We start from the raw sequence: 27,217 nt of genomic DNA on the forward strand, positions 1-27,217 counted from the left end.
AGGGCAGGGGCTGAGGCAGAAGCAGAGGCAGGGGTAGGAGCAGGGGCAAGGGAAAAGGCAGGAGCAGGAACAGGGGCAGAAGTAGGGGCAGGAGCGGGACAGGAACAGGAGCAGCGGTTGAGGCAGGAGCGGGAGCACGGGCAGGGACAGGCCGGACTCCGGGGCACAGCGGCGGTAACGCGTCGGACACCGGGACCCTGCGGCGGCGGCTGCACCGCCACGCACTACGGCGGGAGGAGCAGGCCAGGGCGGATTGGGGCGGAGCTAATCAGGGGTGCGGCCGCGCGTGGAGAGGCGTGGCCAGACGGGGCGTGGCGTGTCCGGAGAGTCCCGCCCAGCACTAAGAGCCAATGGCTGCGGTGGCGGGCGCGTGGGTGGGCGGGTTCGGCGGGGCGGGGTGGTGCTGCCGGGAGCGCGGGCCGGGCCGGAGCGGAGCGCGGGGCTGTGGCGCCCCGGCCACTCTTTGTTGTCTCTTCCGGTCCGTGGCAGCGGCGGCGGCAGGATGTCTCAGGACAGCCTGCTCGGCATGGACGAGGGAGCGCTGCGGAAGCTGGTGAGTCCCTGCGGCGGCTGGGCCGGGGCACGGCGCACGCTGCCCGCAGCCGCTGGCCGCTCGGGCTACCCCGGCTCCGTGACCCGCCGCGGGGGAGGGACGGCCGCGCTGCCTCCCGGGGCTCAGCGGCAGCGTGGGCCTGTCCGCGCCTCCGCGGGTGGTGAAGTTGCCGCTTCCCCTCAGCCGGGGCAGTGCTGGGGGGTCCCGGACAGCAGCACCTGGGGAGGGGCTGAGCTGGCCTGGGCTGGAGCCCTGGGCACCGGTGAGCTCCCAGCACAAGCCGTCATTCTGCCTCGGAGACTTCGGAGGCTCCGGCCCTGCAGCTCTGGCCACGCTCGGCCCTTTGCTCGCACCCGCTCTCTGGCTGTACCGTCTGTCCCTTGGCTTCATTGCCTTGGCCGGCGGCTCCCTCCTGAGACGTTTCCTGCTGCCGGCTCTGGTGACTGCTCACCTGCCCTCCCGGTGCCGTCTGTCCCGGATCTCTGCTCCTCTGCTGCCCGGGCCTGGCTTGGTGCCGGGAGCAGCTCCTCATGCCCTGTGTCCGCACGGCTGGACGACGCCTCCTGTGCAGCGGCTGCTGCAGCCACATCCGAGGCACTTCCCTTACTTCGGGAGCAAGGACGGGAGCCGAGCCCTGGCCCCGCGGCTGCCGGAGCCGGGTGGGCTCGTGGTGGGATGAGCCCGAAGGTGGGACTCTGGGCGCTGGGCTCTTACCCACTCAGGCTGTTGTCCTGGGAATCCCTTACAAAGTGCTGCCCAGCTCGGGCAGCTCCGCCAACCCCCTCCAGCCCCGCGGGCTCAGGGCCGGGGCTTTGCCGGGTGTCCCGGGAGCTGATCCTGGGGCAGCAGGAAGCTGAGTCAGCCGGGAAGGCACATCTGCGGGAACAGGAAAGGGTCCGGGTGCCGCGGGAGCTGTGTTGCGCCCCGGACCGGGGGCTGCCGGATCCCATCCTCAGCCTGCCCTGGGCGACAAGGCGCAGCCCTGCCCCTTGTTCCTGGGCTCAGGAGCTCACTGCCCTCCATTGGGGCCAACGTGGGGTCCTGGAGGAGCAGGGATGGGTGGTCTGGGCTTTCTCCCTGTACTGCCAGTGCTCTGGCCTTCCCATGTCCCAGCTGAGGTCTCTGGGCTGAGATGGAGCCCCGGGAGTGGTGATGGGATGGGTGTCGGGTCTGTGGTGGCTGATTTCCAGCCAGCCCAGGGAGGCAGATTTTGTCTTTGACATGGTGGGGCTTTGCATCCCCAGAGCACCCTGCTCAGACTCAGCTTTCCCTGTGCCTGGGCTGGGGAAAGCCTGCTCCAAGCTGATGTGAGGCGGGGATGGAATTATTTTTCTTTCTGGTTAGGTTTTGGCTCTGATCAGCTGGAGGAGGATTAGTCCATATAAGGGAAAACTGCCTCTCCCACCGCTTCCTCCCTGCTCCTCTGCTCTCCCAGCCCTCTGCTCTGGATTGCTTCCTCTCCTTCTGTCTCCCAGCAAGTGAGACTTTGGCAGCAGTGCGTGACATCCCTGGGGGTCCTGGAAGAAGGAGGGTGGGGGATGCAAGCAGATCCCTGCAGCCCTCGTACTGGGACTGTTGCTGTGCTGGCTCTGCTGGGAGCTGCCCAGCTCTACCCCCATCTCCCTCCTATAGGCATCCATGCGGTTCTCTCCCCACCTGCCTGCTGGTACTCCAGTCCGGGGGGGAAGCCAGTTGGGATGAACCTGTGATGCAGCACAAAGGTGACCAAGGGCTTAGAGGAACCCAGAGAGGGAACTGCAGGGAATGTGGTGGGTGCTGCTGCAGGGTGGCCTTCTGCTGGGTGTCTGGAAGGAGGGGGTTATTTGAGTGCTTGGGGCTGTGCTGAGCTTCAGGCTGTGGTCTGCTGGCCCAGTGCTGAGGAATGCTTCCCTCTCCCAGCCCTTCCAGATCTCAGTCTGATTAATTAGACAGGCAGGGTGCAAATCCCCTTGCAGGCAGAGGCAGGGCAGGCTGGAGAAAAGCTGTGGCCATGAGGTCACCTTCTTGTGGCCGGTGGGAAAGGTTTCAATGGCCTCAAGGGGTGTTGCATGCCTGCCATGTACCCATCGCCTGTCTGTCCTTCCTGCTTTCCTCTGCCTGGGAGACAGCTATACTCCATGGCTCCTTCCAAAGATGACAGCAAAGCTTGGGGCTGCAGGAGGTGCTTGAGGTCCTATCCCCTGAGCAGCTTCCCTATGGCTGGGCTCCAGCCTCCCAAGTGCTCTGTACTTGGCTGCTCTGGGGAGCCAGGTAGATGCAGGGCTACTACCTGAGGAGCTGCTTACTGTGCTCGGGCTCTGAACACTGCTGTGCTTGGGCATCATCAGGAAAGCTGCTCAGGGGTGCATTGCCAGCACCCTTTTCACAAAGCTACTTTGTGTGTGTGCCGAGGCAGGCGTTTGCTCATAACCATTAATTTGCTGCTGGCTGGGCAGGGCTGGTGGGGCCCTGGCATGTACCGATCCCTAGGCCTGCCCGTGCTGGCAGGGAAGGGCCCCTCAGCCCTTTCCCACCCCTGGCTCCATCTGTGGTTTCCGGCACGTTCCTCCTTGCTGTTGTCCACGGAACCTCAAAAGCCACTCATTTGCCTCATCCTGGCTCCCTGCTGACGTGGGCTGGAGTCAAGGCTCTTTCTCCTGTCCTGCCACTGTTTTTCTTGCAAGAAGCCTTCCAGGACCCAGGTGCAGGTCAGACCCCAGCTGGAGCCTCTCAGGCAGGGCAGACCCTGGAGCTAGCAGGCAGATGTCACACAGCACGCAGGTGCTCTGGGGTGCATGGGACTTGTGTTCCATCACGTCCCTCCCTTCCAGCACTCCTAGCTCCTGCAGCTGCTCCTGTTTCCCCCTATCACCTGACCCGGCTGCTGGGGCAGAGCCACACACAGGCAGTACCTTAGCTAGGGAATGGCCAGGGGCTTGGCTTCTTGGCGTGTGGTGAAGTTTTTCTGTCCTCAAGGCTTTTTCATAGTTGCAGCGAGCCATGCTTGCCACAGGGCCAACACCTCCAGCCCCTCGGTTTGGGCTGGACTATACTCCATCACTCCCCCAGCCCATTGCTGCCACCTTGTGAACAGCAGAGCTGGGCTTCTTGGCTTCAGTGGGAGCTGCAGGGGGAAAGGCATCTTGGTGCCTTTGTCCCTGCAGACAATGTCTCTGCCTGCAACAGCATCCCCAAGGCCAGGCAGGGCAGGCGCAGACGGGAAATAGAGGCCCTGTAGACCGCGGGGCTGGTTTCCTCCGTGACATTCCTCTGTCCTGGCAGCACAGTGGCTCCTGCTCTTCCCAGCCACTTCCCTGCCCTTGCGCCACCAGAGGTACCAGCTCCAGATAAGAGCATGGAGGGCTGCAGGCCCCAGCTGCAGCCCAGAGGCAGATACTCAGGCTGCTGTGGGATTCGACAAGTGGCTGCAGTGTGCTGGGAGGGATGACACTGGGAGCCAGCATGGCAGGGGCTGCCATGGTGGGAGGGAGCACCCTGGCTTCGAGTGACTGTTCCCAGGGTTAGCTGCATCTTCAGCACCAGGCTGGCTGAGGGGAGATGCCCTGGAGGTGACAGTCCAAACTGCCAAGCATCCTGCTGGGGTCTTCCCAGCTGGGGAGGGATAATGCTCCTGGCTGGGCCTCAAGGCTGGTAGGGGCTGGAAGAGCACAGTTTTGGCTGCCACTGTGGTGGTACATGGCAGCTCCATACCTGCTGGTGTCACTGGGATGGAAATATCCTCCCCTGGTCCCCAGACCGCAAGCAAGGAGCATGAAGGGCTATGGCTTTGCTGGGGCCTCTGTGCAGGGGAGTTTCTCTGTGTGGGCAGTAGTTTGGGGCCCTCAGTGCTCCTCTGCCTTGGGTCCGGGTGAGCAACCAGTGCTGATTCCTGCTGCAGCACAACCTGAAGGGCCTGGATGGGTGGCCTCGCAGTGGCCTGTGGGACAGAAAGGAAGGGGACTGATGCTCTTGTTCTGTGGTGCAGCCGTGGCTGCTCTAGCATGCCAGGGCTTGATGCCGGCAGCAGCTGCTGTGGCTCACAGAGTTTATTTTGAACAAGCTCCGTGGGAAATTGCCTCCTGGGTTCTCGGCACAGGCTCAGTCCTGATGTCTCGCAGCAGGACAGTGGGAGGACAGTGGGGCTGTGCCTGCCCTGGCTGGGCTTTCCCTGTGGATCCAGCCTTCTGCCCCCACTTCAACATGGCCCCCCTCAAAGCGCTTGGGCCAGTGGCAGGGCTGGGGCTGTGGGTGCCCATGCCAAGTCCTGGTGAGTGGTCTTCGGTGGGCTAAGGAGCACTCATAAGATTTTCATGGGAGGGTTGTGGTGAGGTTGAGGCTATGCTTCCCACATACAAAGGGCTGGACTTTGATTTGGGACAGATTCTGCTCACAGATTTGGCTCCAAGAGCTGCCTGGCATCCCCTAATGCTGGGTGAGGGTAGGGGAGACGGCTGCAGGGGGACCGGGGAAACCCCTCCTCTGTACAGTGCTGAGTCTCCCCAGCCAGCACCTCGTGGGGGCCACAGGGGTGGTAGTGGAACAGACTCTGTTGTGTGTCCCCCCTACTGCTGGATGGGCTGGCATGGATGGGAGGGCTTGTCCCTGTGCTGGTGGCATGGGGAGCAGGGCTGCAGGAAGCCCACCCTTAAAGGCTGTGTGGACTACCAGTGAGCATCCACACGACATGCCCTGTTGCCTTGCTCCTAACATGCCCACCTGGCAGCCCCTCGTTGACGTGGTTGGTCCCAGCATCCTGCCCCCCTTCCCCTGGGGCCAAACAGTGCCAGCAGCATGTGCGTGTGCCCAGGCAGACAGATGGCCCCATTGTACGGATGGGGCAGTGTGGGTGGCACCAGGGTTGAGCCAGAGCGGCCGAAGCCAGTGCTGAGCCTGGACCTGTCACACCCAGCTGGAGGCAACGCTGGATCTGGCTGAGCGGCGCCGCATCCGCTCAGCCATCAGGGAACTGCAGCGGCAGGAGCTGGAGCGGGACGAAGAGGCTCTAGCATCCAAGCGCTTCCGCACAGAGCGTGGCAGCCACCGGCAGGATAACAAGGAGAACTGGCCACGGTGAGTCTGGACTGGGACCAGGCTCCCACTCACCCCCTGCCTCTGTCCCAGAGGATGGTGGCTTCAGTGTCCAGCCGCGCTGTGGCTTGGACAGATTTGGGTGGGCATGAGGGTGGCAGCAGCCCGTGACAAGTGGCTTGGCATGTTGGGGGGGCATTGCCTGAATTTGCTGGCTGCCTGTGAGGGGACTTGCTTCAAACACCCACAGCAGCTCCCGTCAGCCACTGTCACTCCGCACAGGTCCCGGCGCCTGGAGGAGGAGCAGCAGGCGGCCCTGGCCACCTTGTCCCGGCAACTTGAAGCCATCACCGATGTGGAAGAGCTGACAAAACTGGTGAGTGTCCGTGCGCCAGGGCTGTCCATGTGTGTGCCAGGGCTGTCCATGTGTGTGTCGCGGCTGACCCTGCTTCTCTCCCATGTCTTTCCCTCCTGCAGCTCCGGGCAGCAGGTGAGTATGAGGAACGCAAGCTGATCCGAGCTGCCATCCGCAAGCTACGGGCTGAGGAGATTGAAGGTGAGGCATCATCCCCATGTCCTGGAGCTGCTACCTTGGAGAGCCCATGACATGGACAGCTCCTTCCTAAGCACTGCCTTTGCTGCTACCCAGCTGCAACCCTGGCTGGGAATGCGCAGAGCACCCAGAGGGATGGCAGTGAGCCCTGCACTGTGCCTGGGGATGTGAAAAGCAGTCGGAGGGATGATGCTGAAACACCAGCCCTGACTGGGAGGGAGAAGAGCAGCCAGAGGGGTGATACCGAGTTGCCAGCCCTGGCAGGGTGCGGGGAAAGCTGTGGTGAGGCCAGTGCCAAGCCCTTGGACACAGCCAGGAGCAGGGAGAGCAGCCAGCGGGATGATGCAGAGCCACCAGCGCTGGCCGGGCCAGAGGAGAGTTGCCATGGAGGGGCTGCAGAACAGCCTGCTGCCCAGGAGCCCAGCAGCTCAGCGGTGAGTGAGCATGGTGCTGCTGGGGAAGCAGGACCACTAAAGACCTGCCTGCCCTTCCCTTGGGCTCCTATGTCAGCCTGCCTCGGGCACAAGCCCCTGGGCATGCTGGGTTCACCCACCCAGGAACACTGGGGCAGGCAGAGTCTTGGGGATATGGGGACATGGCTGGGCTGTGCCATGCCAGTGTGTCCCCAGCAGTGGTGAGCTGGGGATGGGGGCTTCCGCCTGGGTGCCCCTCGGCTCCTCCCTGAGGATGCAGCCTGGGTACAGGTGCTGCAGGCAAGAGGCCTGTGGGGCCCTGCACTGTGCATGGTGCACTGCTCATCCTGCCTGCATCAGTTCCCTGGCACAGGCAGAAACCTTGATCCCCCAGACCCCCCATGCAGGTTTTTCCTGCTGGCCCTTGTTGGGCTGTGGCTCACTGGAGCAAGGCTGGTGCTCACCAGCCATTGTGGGGCTCTCTGTATGGGGGAGGGTTGAACTGGTGGGGAGGGCTGGAAGGAACGGGCACAGCCTGGGTTTTCTGCAGAGCAGCAGTGACCCTGCAGGGGACTGTGGGTCTCATGGCAGCAGGAATGGCTGCATTCTGTATCTCTCATGGCTGCAGAGACATCATGCAGCATTGCCCGTTGGGGGAGAGGGTAACGCAGGGCTGCCTTTTAGGGGAGAGAGTGGTGAAGGGAGAAACAGTGGTTGCAACCACAGCCAAGTGGGAAGGCATGGGTCCCTGCATCTGCCTCCACTGAGCCCAGCTTCCTGCTCTGTCTGCCATGGGATGAGGCTGCAGGGGGGATGTGGCCCTATGCCACCTTTCAGCACTGTCTGCCTTCCCCATCCAGATATGCTGGCATGCTGTCCCCAGCTCTGGCTGTGCTGGGACACCTCCCAAGCAGCCAGCAGGGTTGTCCCACTGTCTGGCTGGTTACTCCAAACCCGAGGCTGTTTTCCCGCAGCGGCACCTGCATTGTGGTCCTGGTTTCCCTGTGCCCCTTTGGGGTATGGGTCCCTCTCCCCCTCCCACTCCCTGAAGCCCACAAGGCTCCCAGAAGCTCTGGCACAGCCAGGACTGACACCCTATGCCCTGGCTGGTGATATCAAGGACACGCTGGCTCTGCTCAGGCATGTGTCAGGGACACCCTTGTCACCTGCTCATGGTCCTGCACCAAGAGCATCCTATCGTTTGCCAGCACTGACAGTGGCGCAGGCAGGGACAGGGTGATGTAAAACTAGGCGCTCCCTGCCGCACAGAGCCCTGAGGTGCCTGGGCTGGGGTCAGGAAGGGACAGGGCGTGCTGGGAAGGGGCTGTCCTTCCTTCCCACCTCCTGGCATCCATGCTGGACAAGGCTGGTGTGGCAGAGGCCACAGAGGGATGCAAGAGCCAGCTCCTTGCTTCATGCCCTGGTGCTCATCAGCCCCACACGGAGGAGTGCCAGGAGCCCCAGGGTGCACAGGGTTTGGGGCCCCCCTTTGAAAGACACAGTGTACCCCTCCCTACCTGGTGGAGGAAGAAGGGTGTGGGGACACTTGCCCTCCTGCCAACCTCCTGCAGTGACCCCTGTGCAGGAGGTGCTTGTCCATCCCTGGCAGTACCCAGGTGCCTGCCTGCACAGTGTAGGAAGAGGCCACAGCCTGTGGCAGGGATAGGACAGGGTGATCTGGTCAGAGACTGGAGTGGGGCTGGCCCCGCTCTCACCCTCTGCTCTCCCCAGGCCCGTGAGCAAGATGATGCAGTGGAGCAGGACTGCGTCCCAGCTGGGATGCAGGAGCTACACAGCTGGCAGGCAGGAGACTCCCAGAAACCCAGCACCCAGGGTGAGTCCCCATGAATGCTGGTGGCAAAAGCCCATCTGGGTGCATGTCCAGGGCCAGAGCAACGCCAAGATGAGCCATGGGCAGGGGTGGGAGGATGGAGAGGGCGGCACAGCATCTCCCAAAGGTGCAGGCAGGGAAGCCAGGTCCCTGGTGTGGCTGAAGGAGCAGGGATGGTGTGCAGGCAGTGGCAGGCTTCCCCCCATGCACAGCCTCTTCTGTCTCCCACAGCTGCGGTTTCGGGGACCCTCGTGCTCCTGGAGCTGCAGCTGGCTTCAGAGCCTCGTCCACAGCTCGAAGATGCTGGCAAGGACCTGGAGCGGGGTCAGCTGTGCTCCCCAGGCACTGCCCAGCCCAATGGGCACCAAGCAGCCTGGAAGGATGGGAGCCTGGGCAGCCCTGCCACCACCCAAGAGCCCAGTGAGGGGCAAAGCCACCAGGTGGAGCAGCCCCCTGCCAGCCAGCCCAGTGCTGGCAGCCAGGTACAGACATGGCAGCACAGGCTGGGGCAACCACTGCCCTCTCTGGCAGGGGCCCACGGTCCTGTGTGTGAAGGCTTGATGGTGTGTGCTGACTGGTCTGCCTGTTTCTCTCGCTGCAGCTTGGTGCTGCAGTGCATGGTCATGTGCCAGGGCCGGCTGGGAGGCACAAGGAGCAGTCGTCGGGTAAGTGCAGTCCCATGGGGAGGGAAAGCTGGGGCTCTGCTCCCCAGTCCCCCAGCTGGGCAGTGCTGTGCCCCCCTGCCCTGCAGCACATGTATCCCGGTGGTGCCAGGAAAGGCGTCAGCCCTGGGGACGTGACTTAAGTCCACGCAGTCTAGGGCAGGAATGTGAGGGCAGGATGTGGCCCAGCAAAGAGCCATCTCCAGCCAGGGGTCATTTGTCCCCCAGCATGTGGTGGCGGTGCCTGCCCCAGTGTGGTGCTGGGCAGGCTATTTACCCATCCCCCAGCTCCAGGCCAGGCGGCAGCAGCGCCATGAAAGGGAATCCGTGCCAGCAGCAAACTCCGGCCTTTTACATTCTTTGACCCAATAAGGCCAGGAGCCGTGTCCCGGCTGGCCATGACCCTCCCTGGGGCTGCACTTGCTGGTCCAGCCAGCACCCAGCACCATCTGGGTCCTCCCCACAGCCTTGACAGGTCATGGTGGCCAGCAGCTGCCCTCTTTCTACTGCTGGGAAAATCGTCCCCACAGCTGTGCCAGGAGGAAACAGGAAAAAAAATCCAGAAAGCAGGTCTCTGCCCCCAGGGTCAGGGATCCTGCTCAGAGTCACCCTTGCAGGCATAGGTCCTCTCCCTCCAAGAAGTCCCAAGGGGCTGCTGGCTCCTGGGAAGGCAAAACCCTGGGGCAACACTGGGCGGGGTGGGCTGCAGTGTGGCACAGCCCTGGGGTGGAAGGTAGCATGCAAGACCTGACACACACACCCCTTGCCAAACCTGGGTGCTGGGGAAAGGCTGAGCCTTTGCTCACCCAGGACTTGGACATCAGTGACTCTGGTCCCAGGCCAGAGTGCTGCTTGTTCAGTGCCTGCCTGCACGCTGGGGGCTCCCTGGGTGGGGGACTGGGGCACTGGCCTCCCTACTCCTACTCTCCAGAAGTGATTGCCAGGCTGGCTATGCTGTGCCAGTGCCTGGTGGTTGCAGGGGTGATCCCAATGTTTCGGCAACGACTCCGGGTACCGCTCCTGCCTTGTAAGGGTGCAGGTACCCCAATCACTGGTTTGCCCTGCTCCACTCCTGGGGTGCAGAGAAGCCTGAGTGCTGCCAGAGTTTGGGACTATGCTCCAGGGAGTGTGGGGTGACAGGGAGGGATCCACAGGGTGCTGCGCTTGGCAGAGAGGTGGGCAGGGATGGCAAGAGGACCCTGTGCTGTGCTCACCCTCTGCTCCCCTTGTCCTGAACCTTGCATGTCTGGCTTGTCCCTTCCAAAGTGGCAGTGCCCACCCAGGATGTGGCAGGGACCCCGGCTCGCCTGAACACTCACCGGTGGGAGCAAGCCTCCTCCTCCCTGCGCCGGCCTGGCCACACAGGTAAGCTCCTACAGCAGCTGCCTCTGTTTTGCTTCACAGTGGCGGGAGGTCCCTCGTGGAGCCTGGGCAGGCATAGAGGTTCATGGTGTCAGGATGCTGCAGGATGCCGCTGGCTGTGCCCCTGCTTTCCTGCTCCCTGCCCAGCATTCGTTCCTCCCCACCCATGTGCACAAGCAGCCAGGCCCCAGCAGAAGTGGGGGGAACAGGGACAGGATGACACAGAAGCTTCAAAGGGCTGCAGCCACCCCAGGGGGCAGCATCCAGAGGGGTTGAATGTGTGGTGGGGTCTCTGGAGGGCAGCATGGGCTGTGTGCTTCATGCATGGCAGGGCGCCGGAGGGGGAAGTGGCATCATGTGTGCTGGAGCACCCCAGGGCAAGGGGTATGCATGCTTCCAACAGGGTACCCTGGGGCGCTGCATGCTTCCTGGAGGGTACCTCGGGGAGCTGCATGCATGGTGTTGGCAAGTGCATCACGCGTGGCAGGGACACCCGTGCATTGCTGCAGGCCCGGTGACCCCCCGCTCCCGTCCCCGCAGAGCCAAACCCCGCCGCGCCGCCACCGCGGGCCACCTCGGTGCGGGAGCGCGCCCAGCGCTTCACCCCGGCGGGCGCGGGGCCGGCCCCCAGCACGGCGGCAGCGGCGGGGGGAGCGGGGGGACGGGCCGAGCCCGGCCAATGGCAGCGTGGGCCCCGCACGGCCCCGCCAGGGCCCGCTCAAAACGCGCGGGGCTGCGGCGGAGGAGACACAGAGCAGCACCCGGCCGTGGTCGCCGCTGGTCCCCGTCCCAGCCTCGACGGCATGAAGACCTACTTCACTATCGAGATCAAGGATGGGCGCGTGCAGCCCCTTGCACCTCGTGTCCTGGCCACCCCTGGCAGCCAGCGGGCAGGTGGGCACCGGGCAGGAACTTGGGTGACGAGGGCAGGGGCAGCCATCACGGATGGGATGAGAATGATGGGTAGCACAGGCGTGTGGCATCCATCAGAAGACTGTCTGGGGAAGATGGGCGGCAGGGGCAGAGGGCACCCATGGGGAAGATGGGATGGGAAAATGGGCACCGTAAGGATGATGGGCCTGAGTAGGCATCACTCAGGGAGATGGGACTGGGAGACGTGAGCACCCATCGGGCACCATGGGGGCAATGAGCACCAGCAAGCAGGTGGGTGCTGGCAGGGCCATGAGCACCATGGGAGAGTGCTCCTGACATGATGATGTGCACAGTTGGGCAGTACAGATAATAAATGGATGCAAGTGGGCACATGGGCACTGACCGGGTGGTGGGCACCAGTGAGCAGGTAGAAACCAGCATGCAGGTGGGCAGCAGTGGGTAATGATAGGCTGGCCAGGGACCGATGAAAAGCAGCACCAACAGTGGCATTTGGATGCTGGTGGCCGAGCACAGGCACTGCCAGAAGAGCAGAGGCTGTGGCAGAAGTGTGCCTGGCAGCCCGCGCCCCATGGCAGGGATGCTCAGCCTGCTCATGATATCTCAGTACTGGTCAGCCATCTGGTCTTGCAGCCTGTCCTGTCCCACTGTCCTGCACCGTTCATGCCCTGCCCCTGATCCTGCCCTGCCTGCCCACAGAAGTGACTGGCTCAGGATTCTCCTGGGGCCGTCCCTCACACTGGGGTGTCTCTGGTTCCAGATGGAATGTTGCTGAAAGTGCTGTTCCTTGGGGAGGAGGATGAGCTGGGGTGGTGAGGGGGGTCTGGCTTCCCCATCCCTTGGCTGTGCCCAGACCCCTTCCCCTTTGGCAGAGCTCAGTGTCATCGCTGAGGCAGGATATGTGTGGCAGCCCAGCAGTCCGGCTGGAGCCGCTTCTTGGGTACAGAGCTGAGCCTGCTGGGCTGGGGCAAACCCTGTGTGCCTCTTGCTCCCCTTGCAGAGGTGACCCTGGGGCTGCGGACCACCCCCATCCGCATCACCACCATCCCCAGCAGCATCAGCAGCATCTGCAACATCAGCAGCAATGTCACCAAGGTGAGTGCCCAGAAGGGCTGGGTGCCATGGGGCCGCGTCCCACTTGGGCATGACCTGGGGGCTCCTGGCCTGGGGTGGGAAGCAATGCCCAGGGCAGGTGGGTTGTTGCTGGCAGCACAGTCTTCAGGCTCTGGCTGTTTCTTTGGGTGGGTTTTTTTGGAGGGGGTGGGGTGTTTGTGTAGGTTGAGGTTTTGTTGTTTTTTCTTCATTTGTTTTTAACAGAGACCCTGAGGGTCTCTATGTGAATGCCCAGCCGCAGGCGTGGGAGCCCCCTGCATGCTGGACTGTGCCACTGTGTGGTACAGACACTTGACGGTGTGGGGGAGGCGGGCTGGGGCCTTTTGTGGTTCTCCTTCCATTTAAAACACCTTTTAGGGTGCAGCAGCTCAGGGAAAAACCCATCACAACCCATCCCTCTGTTTTCCCTCTTGGGAATGGACCTTGGCTGTGGAGGCTACCCACGGGTATCTGATCCACCCTGGAGCTGCAGGCTGGGGTTCTCCCTCCTCCCACTTGGCAATCCCAAGCTAACAGTGGAGCAGCAGCCCTGGTCTGTGAGGGATTCTTGGGTGCGACTGGAAAAAACAAACCAACCCTCTGCTGTATTTTGTGGCAGAGCAGGATGTGGCTCCCTCCCATGTGCTGGGGGGGGGGGGGGCCGCGTGCGCACAGGAGGCAGCTCTGCACACACAGCCCTTCAAGTGCTTTTATCTGCTCCTGCCCATCTAGGGTAATGCGAGGCACTTGCGCACGCAGCCTTGGCAGGAGCTGGGATGTCAAGCGCAGCACTGCTTCACTCCTGGCCCTGCGAGCACCCGGCTCAACTGCCTGCCTCTGCAGGCACAGCACTGCTGGTGGCCATGGCACCACTGGCTCACCCTATGAAGCAGGCAGTGCCTGCAACCTGGCAGGGCTGCCCTCAAGTGCTGCCTGTACAAGCCAGCGGGTCCTGCTGCCTGCCGAGGGGTGACTGCCCTGTGCTAATGCGCTTGGGCAGGCTTGGCCTGAGCAGTCCGTCAGCTCTCATTAAGGTATTAGTGGTGCTGCCCGATGGGGTGGGTCTTTGGGACCCATTGGCTGCCCAGCAGGAAACACGGCCTACAGGTGTGCTCCCAGTGGGCAGGCAGGAGGAGGCAGCAGCCACAGCGGTGTTGGCAGCCCTGCCAGGTAGGGCTTCGGTAGGGGGACCGATGGGCTGTGGGGATTTGGGGACAGTGCTGCTGCAGCATGTTCATTTGCTGGTGGGGTCCCCCTGAGGTGTTCATCAGGCAGCACAGGGGGACAGAAGTCCCCAAACATCACAGCTGGTAGCCAAGGCCATCACACCAGTGCCAGCTTGGGACTGGAGATGTTGTCATTCTGTGGGTGGTGCTGGTCAGGAGTAGGAGGGCACCCAGGCAGAAGAGCGCGTGGGTGGTCCCCGGCCCTGGAGCGCACCTAGCAGAACGATGGTCTGGGGTTGACCCTGCTTGGGGCTCTGCCCCACTTGTTGTGCCCCACAGCTCCTCCCATCAGGCTGGTGTCGAGGGCCCTGGCAGCTGCCCCAGGTGGGCCGCACTTGTCAAGTTCCCTCTTGCCAAACCACCTGGTCCTGGGGCTGGAAGCATGTCCAAGTGCTGGCACCTGCCTCAGCACCCCTGTGCGGGACCCCTGGGTGCTGCGATAAGAATAGCCCAGCAGGCGCGGAGCTGTGCCGGGCCGGCCTCCAGCCGGGGGGGAGCCCCCGGCGCCCTTATAAAGGGCAGAGGACAGCTGAGCACCAGCACTACTGCCATGCTGGGGGTCAGCCTGGAGGGGCTGGCGCAGGCCGGAGCGGCTGAGCTGGCCGAGCTGCGGCAGGAGCTGGGAGCCTTCCGGGGGGTGGTGGAGGGGCAGCTGGAGCAGGCGCTGCAGCGGGTGCAGCCACTGGTGCTGGCGCTGCGGGCACTGGAGGAAGAGCACTGTGAGCTGCGGGCAGAGCTGGCGCGCCTGGGCCGTCGCCTCGACCTGCTGGTGCTGCGGCTGGGGCCGCAGGATTCCCCTGGGGAGGACCTCAGCATGCTCTTTCTGGAAGCACAGGACCCTTGCGCCCACTTTGAGGGCACCGAGGAGTGCAGCAGCCCCGTGGCCCATCCACCCACTTTCTCCAGCACACGCCAGCAATCGGCCCTGCATCTCTCCCGGAGCAACAGCGGTGTGAGTGCGGGCAGCCCTGCCCCATGGCAGTGCCTAGCGGTGGGGTGGGGAGTGGCACCAGCCCACAGGGCTTCTGGCAGCGCTGGGGGTGCCTGGAGCCAAAGCAGAACTCCTGGCACGAGGTGGGACCATGGCTGTGGTGCACGGGCAGTGCAGTGTCACCGAGATCTGCCACCATTTGGGCTCACTGCTGTGGGGGACAAATGGCATCTGCCTGCTCCACATTGTCAGCATTCCAGCCAGGCTGCAGGCAGCTGTCCTCCTCCGTCCCACACGGCAGTGGTGAGGCACAGGTGGTGGTATGGGTGCGTGTGGCCAGTGTCACTTCCCACCAGTGGCTTTGCCATGGGCTGGGTGCCAGGCTGGGGCAGTGGGATGCAGGATGGGGCCAGGTGAGTGTTGGGGCTTCTTCAGCCCCCATGCTGGCATCTCCTCTCTGCTGCCTCCATGCCCTATTCCGGGCCTGGCCTGCTGCCTGCCACACATTGCTGGGGGGTCGTGCTGAAAGGGACTTGGCGTCCTGGCTTTGCTCTGGTGGGGGCCGGGCTGGCCTAGATTCTGGGCAGGAATGCGGGGGAGGCTCTTGATCTTCTGCACAAGCTTTTCTGCCCGCTAAGTCCTTTAATTCCCTGGAAATCCTTTGTGCTGCTAATGACCCACACTGGCCTTGCCAGCACCTTGCCTGCACTGGGCACCAGGCACAGCCCAGCCTGGAGCACCCAGGCAGCCCTTGTCTGCTGGAGGGCCCTGGCAGCCTGTGGTGATGGGGCATGGTGAATATTTGGGGACATCTTGGCAGCCAGACTGGGCCCTCATGGACTAGGGGGTGCTGCAGGGGGGGATGTTGTGCTCCCCTGCCTGCCTTGGTCACTGCAGGCAGCTGTGGCTCCCACCAGCTGTGAGCTCTTATGCCGCATGTGGCATGTCTTCTCCAGTGTCCCCACTGCCCATGGCACTGGGCAAGTGTCAGGGTGGTGGGGGGCTTGGACCCTGAGCAGCAGGGAGTGGGGGTGGCCGAGCTTGCCGGGGCTCAGTTGCACAGTGCTATCCTTGCAGATGGAACCAGAGATGGTGGAGCAGCCCCAGGCACCAAGGCTGGAGTCGGAGCTGCCCAACGGCATGGAGAAGGTCCAAGTGAGGGAGCTGGAGAGAAGGAGCAAGCTGAACGTCGAGGAACTGAACAGGATTGAGGATGAGGATGTTCTGGATAAGATGGTACCTCTGCCACTGCTGGGCTCCTGGGGGAAGGTGCGGAGACCCTGAGCTGGTGGCAGGGAGGTGATGCTGACTTCCACCTCCTCTGCAGCTGGATCAGACAACAGACTTCGAGGAGCGGCGACTGATCCGAAATGCCATGCGGGAGCTGCGCCAGCGCAAGCGAGGTACATGGGGATGGTGACTCCCACAGGGGTTGGGGCTCTGGTGGTGGCATTGCCAGTGGAGCTGGCGGGGCACTGATGCAGGGCTGTCTGGCTCTGGTGAAGCAGGAGGGAGTGCTTGGTCTTCTGCTGCACCCCTGGCTGAGCCAGGCTGAGGACATTGTCCTTCCCATAAGCCAGTTCTGGACCGGTAACGGCCAGCAGGACCCCTTGTGTGGTGGGACAGCGCGCAGCGCTCCTGCCTCTCGCGGCTGATGCCATCTCCCACCTGCATTTGCAGACCAGCGAGAGAAGGAGCGGGACCAGCGGCTGCAGGAGACTAGGAGCCAGGCTACGGCAGGGAGGGCTGGGCACACCACAGAGACCACCACCACACAGAGCACCCAGTCAGCCGATGGCTCGGCACGCAGCACCGTCACCAAGACCGAGCGGCTCGTCCAGTCTAGTACGAGCTGGGGGAGTGTGGGGATCACTTACTCAGTACAGCCAGTGCCGTGTGCCAGCCCCTCGGGGAGCTGTGCAGAGTCTCCAGTGCTCTGCCATCACAGCTCCTTTGTGCCACTCCCACTGCTTGTCCTGGATCTGTCTTGACTGCCCTGGGAACAGGACTATGGGTCAGGGCTGAGTTTTGCTGCATCTCCTCTGGCTTGCTCTGGCTGCCTGGGGATCTTTAACGAATCTGCTCTGGTGACTTCCCAGCCAATCCTCCGGCCCGTCAGCGTGGTAGGGGCCTTGTCTGCATCTCAGGCCTGTTTTCTGGACCCTACACCTGTGCTCTCCTAGTCCCTGGGTGGCTCAAGCCAACAGTTGCTGCAGGGCTTTGCCTGGGGGGCATATGCCACCAGTGCCCCCTCTACCTGCCCTGCCCATGGCTCTGCCCCCTGGGACTTCTCCCTGTTGCACTACATGGATGTCACGGTGCTTGGCAGCAGTGGGTGTCTGTGGGTGCCACTGCCCCCAGCTGCAGCTGATTCACCATTGCATTGCTCCCTTGCAGGTGATGGTACCAAGACCTCCCGTACCACAACCATGGAGTCGAGTTTTGTGAAGAGATCAGACAGTAAGAACTTTTGCTGCCCTTTCCCTGTAGCATCCTGGTGTAACCAGGGGCATTGCTGCTGCCAAGCCATCCCTACCTGTGGCGCAGGCAGAGCATCTCTCAGCTCTTGCTCAAGGCCTCTCTCTTTTCTGCAGATGGCAACAGCACATTCGTTCAAACCAAGTCATCCTACAGCTCCTCTTCCAAGAAGACTGGCAGGTGAGTGGTGGTGCCTCAGCCCCAAGTGGGCCCTGTCAGCAGTCTGCTTGCACAAACCCTATCTGCCAAGCTTGCGGTGCCCCTGTGCTGGGGTGCCTCCAAAGCTTCCTGGTCCTTGGGGCATACTTGCTGCCTCCAGTGGTCCCCATGGGTCCCTCCATGTACGTGGAGACATGTCTGCCAGCTGGGGACCTTAAGCCACCCCTCTTCTTTCCCAGGGATGTGGAGGTCTCCACAGCACCAGGGCTGGCAATGGGCTGAAGCCACCATGTGCCCTTTCCCAGGCTGCCTGTGGCCCCCTTAGCTTTGTGTCTGTCTCTTTCCCAGCATCTTCGACCGTGAGGATGAGAGTGCCTCCAGGCAGAGCAGCCTGGCTGCGCTGGAGCGGCGCCAGGCTGAGAAGAAGAAGGAGCTGATGAAAGCTCAGAGCCTGCCCAAGACATTGGCCTCACAGGCTCGCAAGGCCATGATGGAGAAGCTGCAGAAGGAGGGTGGGAGGTGAGGCTGAGCAGGGGGCAGGCTGGCCAGGATGGTGGGCACTGTGTGGGTAACACTCCACATCTTCTGCCACAGCTCACCAAACCCTGTAGCGGCACGCACTGCCGTGCAGCGCTCCTCCAGCTTCGGCGTACCCAATGCCAACAGCATCAAGCAGATGTTGCTGGACTGGTGCAGAGCCAAGACCCGGGGCTATGAGGTGAGTACCACCTCCTCTCCCCATCTCCAGGGATAGTCATTCTGCCGCTCAGTAACTCTCCTGCTCCCGCAGCATGTGGACATCCAGAACTTCTCATCCAGCTGGAGTGATGGCATGGCCTTCTGTGCCTTGGTGCACAACTTCTTCCCTGAGGCATTTGACTACAGCCAGCTGACACCCCAGAACCGTCGCCACAACTTTGAGGTGGCCTTCTCCTCTGCAGAGTATGTAGCTCTTGTGCCACCATGGGGGCTTGGGGTGGTTCAGGCAGCTCTCCTGCTCGCTGCCCAGGGCGAGGGGGCACAGGGGCAGGCGTGATGATGCTGGAGGTGGGTGCCCATCAGCATTGCTCCCCCTTGTTCTGCAACAAGGTTTGGACGCCGGGGGAAAGCAGTGTCAGTGCAGCCCAGTCCGACATGGTGAGGGTGGGTGTGGGGAAGAAGAGCACCCAAAAGCAGGGCAGCAGCCCCCCAGCACGCCCAGCCACAGGCAGTACATCCCATCCCAAGGTGCTGGGTGTGGGACTGCAGCCTCTGGGGAGTGGGGAGGAAGGTTTGTCCATACCAGGTGCCTCCTTTCACGGTCATAGGGGCTCAGAACACCATTGCAGCTTCTCCAGTCTCTTCCCTTCCCCTTTTGCTTCTGGTTTTCCTGGGTGCTGAGAGATGGGAGCTCATCCAGCTGAAGGGCTGGCAGTCAGCCCCTCTCTCCTTCCTTCTGTCTCTCTCCCACCCACTCCTCCACTCCAGCACCCTGCCCAGGGGCAGGGCCAGGCAGGTGGGGGTCCCATCCTGGCCAGTGCCCGGCGTGGCAGCGTGAGCTGGGACCTCGTGTGAGCTCCCTGGGTGCCATGATGCCATTCGGTGGAGCGAGAAGAGGGCCACGTGCCTGGCTCTTGGTGCTCCTGGTAATAGACTTTTTGTCTTAATTGGGGAACCGGTGCGTGGACTTGAGAGAGCCATCGACCTCTCCAGCCTGGAAGCCAGGTGGCCTCTCGTCCTTCCTCCTCCTCCAGCTCTTGTGAGCATCTTCTCCCGAGCTTCCTGCACCAGGGCTGTGCTGCGCGGTTCCAAGCGGAGCTGGACAGGAGGGCTGGCCTTGCCCCCGCATCCTCCCAGCGGATGGCTATATAGAGGCTATATAGAGTGCCACTCTGCTCTGGAACCCGCTCCCCGAGCACCTGGCGCACCAGAACACCTCACTCCTCCTTCTTCTCCATCTGTCTTTCCCTCTGGACCTCACGCCTCTCCACGCCACTCACTGCCTTCCCCATCCCTTGCTTGTGCCCCCCCCAAATCTCACTGAATGGCCTTGGCGCAGCGGTGCCTGGAGCCCTCCTGCCTCTGCATTGTGCACCCCCAGAGCATGTGAGAGCAGAGCAGCATCTGCCCGGGGGAGGGATGGGAACTGCATTGATCTGTGTCTCTTGTTTTCTCTCTTCCTCCCCTCCCCGACTGGGCTGCGGTCACTGGCTTGCCCCTCTCTCTCCCTGCCCCCAGGAAGCACGCGGACTGTCCACAGTTGCTGGACGTGGAGGACATGGTCCGGATGCGCGAGCCGGATTGGAAGTGTGTGTACACATACATTCAGGAATTCTATCGCTGCCTGGTCCAGAAGGGGCTGGTAAAAACCAAAAAGTCGTAGCCCATTTCCACCCCCCCTGGGAGTGATGGTGAGAACCTTCTCCTCCACATACCTGCCTGCGCCCACTGCCATGGCTTGGCCCAGGGAGTGGCCACCATGGCTGGGGAAGAGGCCGGGGGCTGCCTGTGGGCAAGGGGCAAGTCCTGGCAGTTTTAGCCAGCAGAGCTAAACTCTGGCCAGGAGAGAGGGGTGGAGGTGGCTGGCTGGCCTCTAGCCCTACAGTATAGCACCCATGGGATTTGGGGAGGGAAGGGGTGATGGGAACACACATGGGACAGAACATGACAGACATGTCACCCTGGGGGGCTGTTGGCTCTCCAGCCATGGGGAGGGCGCTAGTGGGAACAGAGCTGCCGTAGAATCATAGAATCAACCAGGTTGGAAAAGACCTTTAAGATCATCAAGTCCAACCTTTACCCCACTAAATACCCTGCCACTAAATAATGTCACTAAGGGCCTCATCTACATGGTTTGTGAACACTTCCAGGGATGGTGACTCCACCACTGCCCTGGGCAGCCTGTTCCAATGCCTGAGCACCCTCTCAGAGAAGAAATTGTTCCTACTACCAGTCTAAACTGCCCCTGACTCGAACCATGGCTTTTCCCTCCCCATTGGCCAAGCCTGACCCAGGGCATTAGCTGCTGGGGATGACATGCAGCAGTGGTGCCTGGTGTGGGTGACCCCCCCGAGGTGCCCTAGTGTCACTGCTAGCACATGCTGCTTCCTTCCCCCTGGCCGGGATGCGCAGGGGCTGCCCCATGGGTGCAGGGCCAGGCGTGGGCCATGGTGCCTGGCCTGCATGGTGCTGCCTGCTCATATATGGGCAAGAGTGGGAAGCCTGGAAAGTGTGACTCAAGACTTGGGTCCTGCCTCATCTTGCAGTGTTTGTGCCTGTCTTCAGGGGCATCCCAGCTGGTGCTGGAGCCGTTGCTCCCTTGGGCTCTGCACAGCACCGGCGCACCACCTCCCAAACAATGGCTTTATAAGGGCAGAGCTGTGCTCCTTGCACTGCCGTTGCTTTGCCATCACCCCTGAGCCAGGGCTGGAGGTAGTGGGGGGGGGACTGCTGCAGCTTAGGTGGGGGCTTTCCTAAGGCCCTGAGCATGCCACCCCCTACCTTCTCCCCTGATGTGGTCCTCACCACATCATGAGATGGGACCAGTGGTGGCCAAGCCATCGGCTTGGAGCCCATTGACTCCAGCACAGCAGAGGTCCTGTGGGAAAGCTGGGACAGTGGGGCACAGCAGCAGGGTCCCAGGAGAGCCCTGGGCTGGGGCCTCTCCTTGGTCGTGGTGCTCCCCAGGGTGTTGGCACCATCTGGGGCTCCCTCCTCAGCTGTGCTGGCTGGATTGCATTGGGACTGAGGAATGTACCAGGGGTACAGTAGCCTAGGGAGGGGGCTGGGTGGCTGGAGGTGGGTGGTGGTAGTGGGTGGCAGCTTGGGGTTCTGACCCTCCTTGTGTTTAGAGCCCAGTGCCCCCACTGCAGAGTAGCCCCAAGGCCAGACCAGCTGAGCTGGCCGTAGCAGCAGTGGGTGTTCCCCCTTTGCACCAAGCAGCCACCAGCATAGCCTCTGCTGTGGGCACTCCTGGCTACATCAGCTACTGGCAGTGGCAGCACCCTGGGGTGCTCCAGCAATGTGGTACCTGGGACAGCTGGCACCTGCCCAGCTACCTGGCCAGGGTGCAGGGCCAGGGGGGTGGCAGCAGTGACAGGGTTGCTGTTTCGCCCACCCAGCAGAAAGGGGAAGACAGAGGTGGCCAGTTCCCCTCCATGCCCTGCCTGCCTGTCACCATGACTACCCCAGCTGTGCTGGCAGCCCATGGAGCTGGGGGGGTGGTGGTCTGGGAAGAGTGAGGGCAGGGTTATCATCCCACCGATGGGACTGCAGCAGAGCCTGGAGGCTCTGGGGATGGAGGGGCAGCTATAGATGCTCTGCACAGGCCCCAGCACTGCACAGGAGCCTGGCCTGGGAAGTGGTAGACACAGACCAGCACTGAGTTGGTTGAAGCTGGGCAGTACCCATTCTACTAGTGGTGCTGTGCCTGGGGCAGGCAGCCCCTCAGGCTCCAGTCCAGGAGGGGGGAGGGCTGGGCCAGGGCTTGGAGCAGGAGTGATAGGCAGCATGTGAGCAAGTGCCCTCCTGCTTTCCGTGGACCAACTGTTGGGATTTGGGGTGGGGGCACAGCACACAGACAAGGTCTCTTCTTACAGTGCACCAGCATCAGCTGGAGGAGAAAGAGGGTGGGCACAGCCTGAGCAGGGGGTGACTGTCAGCAAGAGCCAGGGTAGAGAGCACTAGGAGCGCAAGGGGTGCAGGCAAGCACACACAGTCCCTCTTGCAGACAGCATATGCTCTTTGCAGTGCCAGGACCAGCAGGACTGAGGGGTGGACAGGAGCTGAGTGGGACTGAGGGCAGCAGTGCCCAGCACCAGCAGCCCCTGGGGTGTGGGTCACCCACCCTAGCCCCCACTGTGGGGCAGCCCATCCAGAGCCATGCTGAGTGCTGCATTTCCACAGGACGCTGGTGGACTGCGTGCCCCTGGTGGACGTGGAAGACATGATGATCATGGGGAAGAAGCCAGATGCCAAGTGTGTCTTCACCTACGTGCAGTCCCTCTACAACCACCTGCGTCGCCACGAGTTGCGCATGCGGCAGAAAGAGTGCTAGAGCTTGCCCTGCCTGCCACCCCCTGCCCTCAGGGAGCTGCCTGCCCCAAGAGGGCCCGGGGGGGGCCAAGGGACCAGTGCTGGGGATGGGGGGGGCTCTGCCACAGGGCACCCCCATGCCTCTGCCTTGCCAGAGCCCCTCTGCCCTGTCCAGCTGCAGGCTGACCCCATGGGTAGGGCAAGGCAGGCACTGACGGGATGCTCCGCAGCTTGGCTTGCCTCCCACACTCCAGTGTGTTAAGTTATTTGTTCTCCAGGAGTTGTTTGTCCTGTGGGCAGTACCCCTGCGCCCCCAGGGAGGCCCAGGCACTCCTTGTGCCCTCAGGCCTGGGGCTGGCAGTGGTCAGCAGCTGCGTGGCCCGGCCTCGGCATATCCTGCAGGCAGCATAGCTGCGAGTGGTTCTCCCTGGCCCCCTTTGAGGAAGCCCCTCTGCCCACCATAGGCCCTGCTTGGTGCCACCTTCCTGTGGGCAGCTCCACAGCCCTGTGCTGAAACCCTGCTTCCCACTACGCACGTGCACCCTGGGATGCTTCTATACTGGGGGGCTGCAGTACCCATGTGCTGGGGAGTGGGCAGGGGGGGTGAAGGGTCCCAGGGGAGCAAGGGGCTCAAGGAGCAAGCCAGAACAGCAGCCCCTGCTTTCCTCCCCAGCTCAGGGCACCACGTGCTCAGCACTGCTTGCCCTTCCATCACTGTCTCTACACCTGTGTTGACACGTGTTCCAAAACCAGCCAGACAATAAAGGTTTATTCTATAGGATGACACCTCTGCCTTGGGTCCTTGTTCCTGGCCACACTGCTGCTTCTTGCCACCAGTGCATACCACAGTGCCAGGCGAGCATTGGCAGCCTGCTGCTCTAGACCTCTCTGCCTGGGGGACCCCTGCTCACCCAGCCCAGGGGGATGCCAGGGCACATGCTCCTCCTCCTGCTCAGGGATGATGCCCAGTGGCACCATCAGCATCCCACCCTGACCAAGGGCTGTTGGTTTCCGGCACTGCAGGATCCACTCATGGGCTCGTACCCATCCCTCTGTGCCCCATGAGAGCAGCTCATCCCAAGCCCCATCCATACATCACACTGAGGAAGACGTGGCACAGGAACAGCAAGGTTGTTCCATAGGATGGTTTGTCAGCTTGCTAGCAACAACCTGCTGACACTGCCGTCCCCTCCAGGCTCTGGGGCACCCAGCTCCTCCCGGCACCCAGTACAGAGCAGCACAGGATGCACCCCACTGAGCCCTCCCTGGAAAAATGACACAGTGCAGGCGATAGTATGCAAGGGCTTTACTGGGGGCTTGATATGAGACAATCCTGCTGGGGCATAAAGCCATAACCCCTCTGGGGGCAGCTTTCCCACCTCCAGGACTCAACACATCAACCCTCAGCACGTGAGGCTTTCTGCTGAGGGTTTCATCCTGTCCCACGCAGGTAGGATATCGCTGCCCAACGCCAGGCGTCAGCTAAATCTCAGGGCACTGAGAGGGAGCACAAAGAACATCTGACCGTCTGGGAATGCTGGGCTGCAGGGGAAGGTGTGTGCAACAAGTCCTGTGTGCTTGTTGCACACCCCTGAGAGGGCCACAATGCCCATGAAACCCCTGATAAAGGCTGGGGCAGCTCAGGGCATCCTTGGGACAGAGGCTACACAGCACCAAGCAACAACAGGAGCACCTCTGCCACTCCGCAGCACCATCCCCAGCTGCTGTGATGTCCTTATCCCTGCACACCAGGGACTGGCTGCAGGACCTTCTCCTGGCTGCAGCACCCCTCATTAGAGGTCTGGGTGTTCTCCCTCGTTGTGTTTGGCTGGGGTGTGGCCATCAGCAGTGGGAGTTTGGGGAGGTGGCAGTGGGGGCAGAGGCCTGGCAGGTGCAAACTGGAACTCCTCGGGCACAGGGGCATCAGGCGTCTCCTTGCGGTAGAAACCCAGCTCCTGCACCAGCTGATTGATCTCCTCCCGGGTCATGTCGCTTAGGGGGATTCTCTGCACACAGGCAGGGGTTGCAGCCCGGTGCCTGTGGGGCACCAGCCACCCAGACCCTGCTGCGGCAGCAGGTGCCATGCTGCCCACTCACCTCCAGCTCCTCGTATCGGTGGCTGAGGAGCACAAGCTCAGGGTCAGCACCAGGCAGATGCTTCATCTCTAGGTTATGGCTGGGTGGTGCGCTAAGGAGCCAACAGTACTGGGCACGTCCATGCAGCACCCCCCTATCCCATCCTGCTTTCTGTCACATCCCATTCCCTCCCATCCCATCCTCCATTCCATCCCATCCTCCAGTGCATCCCACCCCATTCTGTCCTATTGCAGCTTATCCATTGCCCAACCATCCTGTCCTCCACCCTTTATACAATCCCATCCTCTATCCCACCCCCTCCCATCCCTCATCCTGTCTTCCATTGCATCATGTCCTGTCCTCCAGCCCATCCTGCTCAGTCTAGTCCTGTCCCATCCTTTATCCCCATCCCATCCCGCTCAGTGTAGTCCTGTTCCATCCTTTATCCCCGTCCCATCCCGTCCCACCCCCACTCCATCTCATCGCGTCCCATTCCAGTCCCCTGCCGCCCACCCCGGCAGAGGCCCGCTCTGGGCCGCAGCCGCACCGATCGCTGTCCGCCTCGGCCAGCGGGTACTAGAGGGGAATGTCCTGGGTGACGAACGCCTTCACCTGCGGACACAGCGGGCGGCCCGCCCCGGCTCAGCGGAGGAGCGGCCCCAGACCCCGGCCCCATCCCGCACCCGGCGGCACTTACCTCCCTCAGGCGGTTCAGCCGTCACCCGCCGCAGGTCTGCGGGACGAGACACCCCGTCACCGCCGCCGGCGTCCCGCGGTGTTCCCGCACCCTCCGCCCAGCCCCGTGCTCACCTCCACCTTGCCCCGGGCCAGGTCCCGCAGCTCAGCCCCGCGGTGCCGGGGGGGTCCTGGGCCGAGCCCTGCCGCCAGCACCGACACCAGCAGCAGCAGCGGCAGCGCCCGCAGCATCCCGCAACGCCACGTCACGGCCACGGCGCGCACGGGGGATCCCGCCCCGACGGGCTCGAGCACGCGCACGTCGAGCAGCCTCAGCACGAGTACGACACACGCTGCACGCGCACAGCAAACGCACACCACACATGCGCAGCGTGGACAGCCACGTGTACACACGTACACACACCGTGAGCACGTGGAAACGCTCATCACCCCCTGAATACGCCCGGACACCTCCTAAACACCCCTAAACACCCACACTGCGCACACTCACACCCCCTGCACACACCCCAACACCACAAACACACCCGCATCACAAACTTGGATGTGCACACTGCAACCGCACACCCATGTGCACACGTGCACATTGCACACCACAAACATGCACACCAAAAACTGTGGATGCACACACAGACTGCACCCCAACACACACAGTGCAAACACAGTATGCACATGCAGACATTGCAGACACACACGATGTGCAGAACAAGGGGGTGTGTGTGCATGGCTGGCTGTGTATGCACACATGCACACAGCTGTGCACACTTGCAACCCCCTGCACACACAGCTGTGAGCACACATGCACAGCTGCATGCACAGCTACATACAGCTACATGCAGTCCACACACCAGTGCACAGATGCAATTGCACACAGAGCTGCAAAGAGGCAGAAACACACACCAGCACATGCAGTCACACATGCAGCAATGTGTGCATGCACCCAAAGCTCTACACACATGCCCAGCTGCGCACACACACACATATACTGTGGCTGCTTGAGCTTGGAGGCTGTTGGGGTCCAAGCCCCTGCTCAAGCAAGCCCACCCGAGGCTGGTTGCCCAGGTCACTGTCCAGTTGGGTGTTGAGTTTCTGCAGGGATGGAGACTGTACAACTTGTCTGGGCAGCCTGTGCCAGGGCTTGGTCAGCTCACAGGGAAAAAGTGTTTCCTGACATGCAGAGAGAATCTCCTGTGGTCTAGTTTGAAGCCAATGCCTCTGGTTCTGCTACTGGGCACCACTGAGAAGAGCCAGCCTCTATCCTCTTTGCAGCCTGCCTTCAGGTATTTGTGTAGATTGATGAGACCCCCTTGAACCTTCTCTGCTCCAGGCCAGACAGTCCCAGCTCTCCCAGCCTCACGTTATGTGAAAAACACTCCAGTCCATTATCTTTGAAGACTTCTTTGGACTCCCTCCAGTATACCCATGTCTCTTGGACTTTCTCTTGGGAGCCCAGCACTGGACCCAGCACTCCAGGCGTGGCTTCACCAGTGCCTCCTCAACCTCCCTTGAGCTGATGACAACATCAAGAACACACTGAACTCATGGTCAGTGTGGTCTCCGCCACATAATCTCTCCAGGGCCTTTTCTGCAGACCTGGTTTCCAACCAGGTGGCCCCCACGATGTCTTGGTGCCTGGGGTTGTTCCTCCCTAGAGGCAGGACTTTGCACTCCCACTTGTTGAACTTCGTAAGGTTTCCTGCCAGCCCATTTCTCCAGCTTGTCCAGGTCTCTCTGGATGGATGCATGACCCCCTGGTTTATGAACCACTCCTCCCAGTCTGGTGTAATCTGCAGACTTGCTGAGGGAGCATTCTGTCCCATCATACAGGTTGGTAATGAAGATGTTTAACAGGACTGGACCCAGTGCTGATCCCTGGGTTTGCACTACTACTTAACTGGCCCGCAACTAGACCTTGTGCTGCTGACCACCACCCTCTGTGTCCAGCCACCAAGCCAGTTTTCAATCCAACTCAACATCTGCTCATCCAGCCTGTACATCAACAGCTTCTCTAGGGAGATCTGATGGAAGATGGTATCAAACGCCTTCCTGAAGTCTGGGTAGACAACATCCACTGCTTTCCCTTCATTTGCAGGGCCACTCCATCATAGAAAGTGGTCAGGTTGGTCAAGCAGAACTTCCCTTCAGTGAAGCTGTGCTGACTCCTCCAGGTGCCTGGCAGTGGTTCCCACGACTTGCTGTTCCACCACCTTTCCAGGAATGGAAGTGAGGCTGACTGGCCTTTAGTTCCCTTGGTCCTCCTTCATGCCCTTCCTGAAG

At 61.9% G+C, this 27,217-nt stretch overlaps 2 protein-coding genes across 5 annotated transcripts; one reads left to right on the forward strand and one right to left on the reverse strand.

Annotated features, from left to right (window-relative positions):
- Positions 1-331: 331 nt before the first annotated feature.
- Positions 332-22,957, forward strand: SMTN (smoothelin). Of its 4 annotated transcripts, none has more exons than XM_030501881.1 (22): positions 332-553; positions 5,442-5,602; positions 5,843-5,936; positions 6,038-6,116; positions 6,210-6,547; positions 8,258-8,360; positions 8,589-8,839; positions 8,959-9,022; positions 10,286-10,384; positions 10,922-11,275; positions 12,273-12,367; positions 14,426-14,542; positions 15,599-15,757; positions 15,849-15,924; positions 16,202-16,366; positions 16,919-16,981; positions 17,116-17,179; positions 17,507-17,677; positions 17,753-17,876; positions 17,949-18,100; positions 19,376-19,548; positions 22,043-22,957. In XM_030501881.1, the coding sequence occupies exons 1-21, from the start codon at positions 503-505 to the stop codon at positions 19,518-19,520; spliced, it is 2,925 nt and encodes a 974-aa protein (XP_030357741.1). In that variant the 5' UTR covers positions 332-502; the 3' UTR covers positions 19,521-19,548; positions 22,043-22,957. The 4 variants fall into 4 exon arrangements, with proteins under 4 accessions (XP_030357741.1, XP_030357742.1, XP_030357743.1 ...); XM_030501882.1 differs by having other exon boundaries at positions 19,376-19,446; XM_030501883.1 differs by lacking the exon at positions 14,426-14,542.
- Positions 22,958-23,460: 503 nt separating this feature from the next.
- Positions 23,461-25,375, reverse strand: SELENOM (selenoprotein M). Its single transcript, XM_030501885.1, has 5 exons — positions 25,058-25,375; positions 24,945-24,980; positions 24,825-24,859; positions 24,269-24,347; positions 23,461-24,177 (listed from the first exon to the last, which is right to left on the reverse strand). The coding sequence occupies exons 1-5, from the start codon at positions 25,367-25,369 to the stop codon at positions 23,965-23,967; spliced, it is 675 nt and encodes a 224-aa protein (XP_030357745.1). The 5' UTR covers positions 25,370-25,375; the 3' UTR covers positions 23,461-23,964.
- Between the last annotated feature and the right edge of the window lie 1,842 nt (positions 25,376-27,217).

The sequence above is a fragment of the Strigops habroptila genome, chromosome 11 (assembly GCF_004027225.2).
Source record: "Strigops habroptila isolate Jane chromosome 11, bStrHab1.2.pri, whole genome shotgun sequence".
NCBI classification, from domain to species: Eukaryota; Metazoa; Chordata; class Aves; order Psittaciformes; family Psittacidae; genus Strigops; species Strigops habroptila.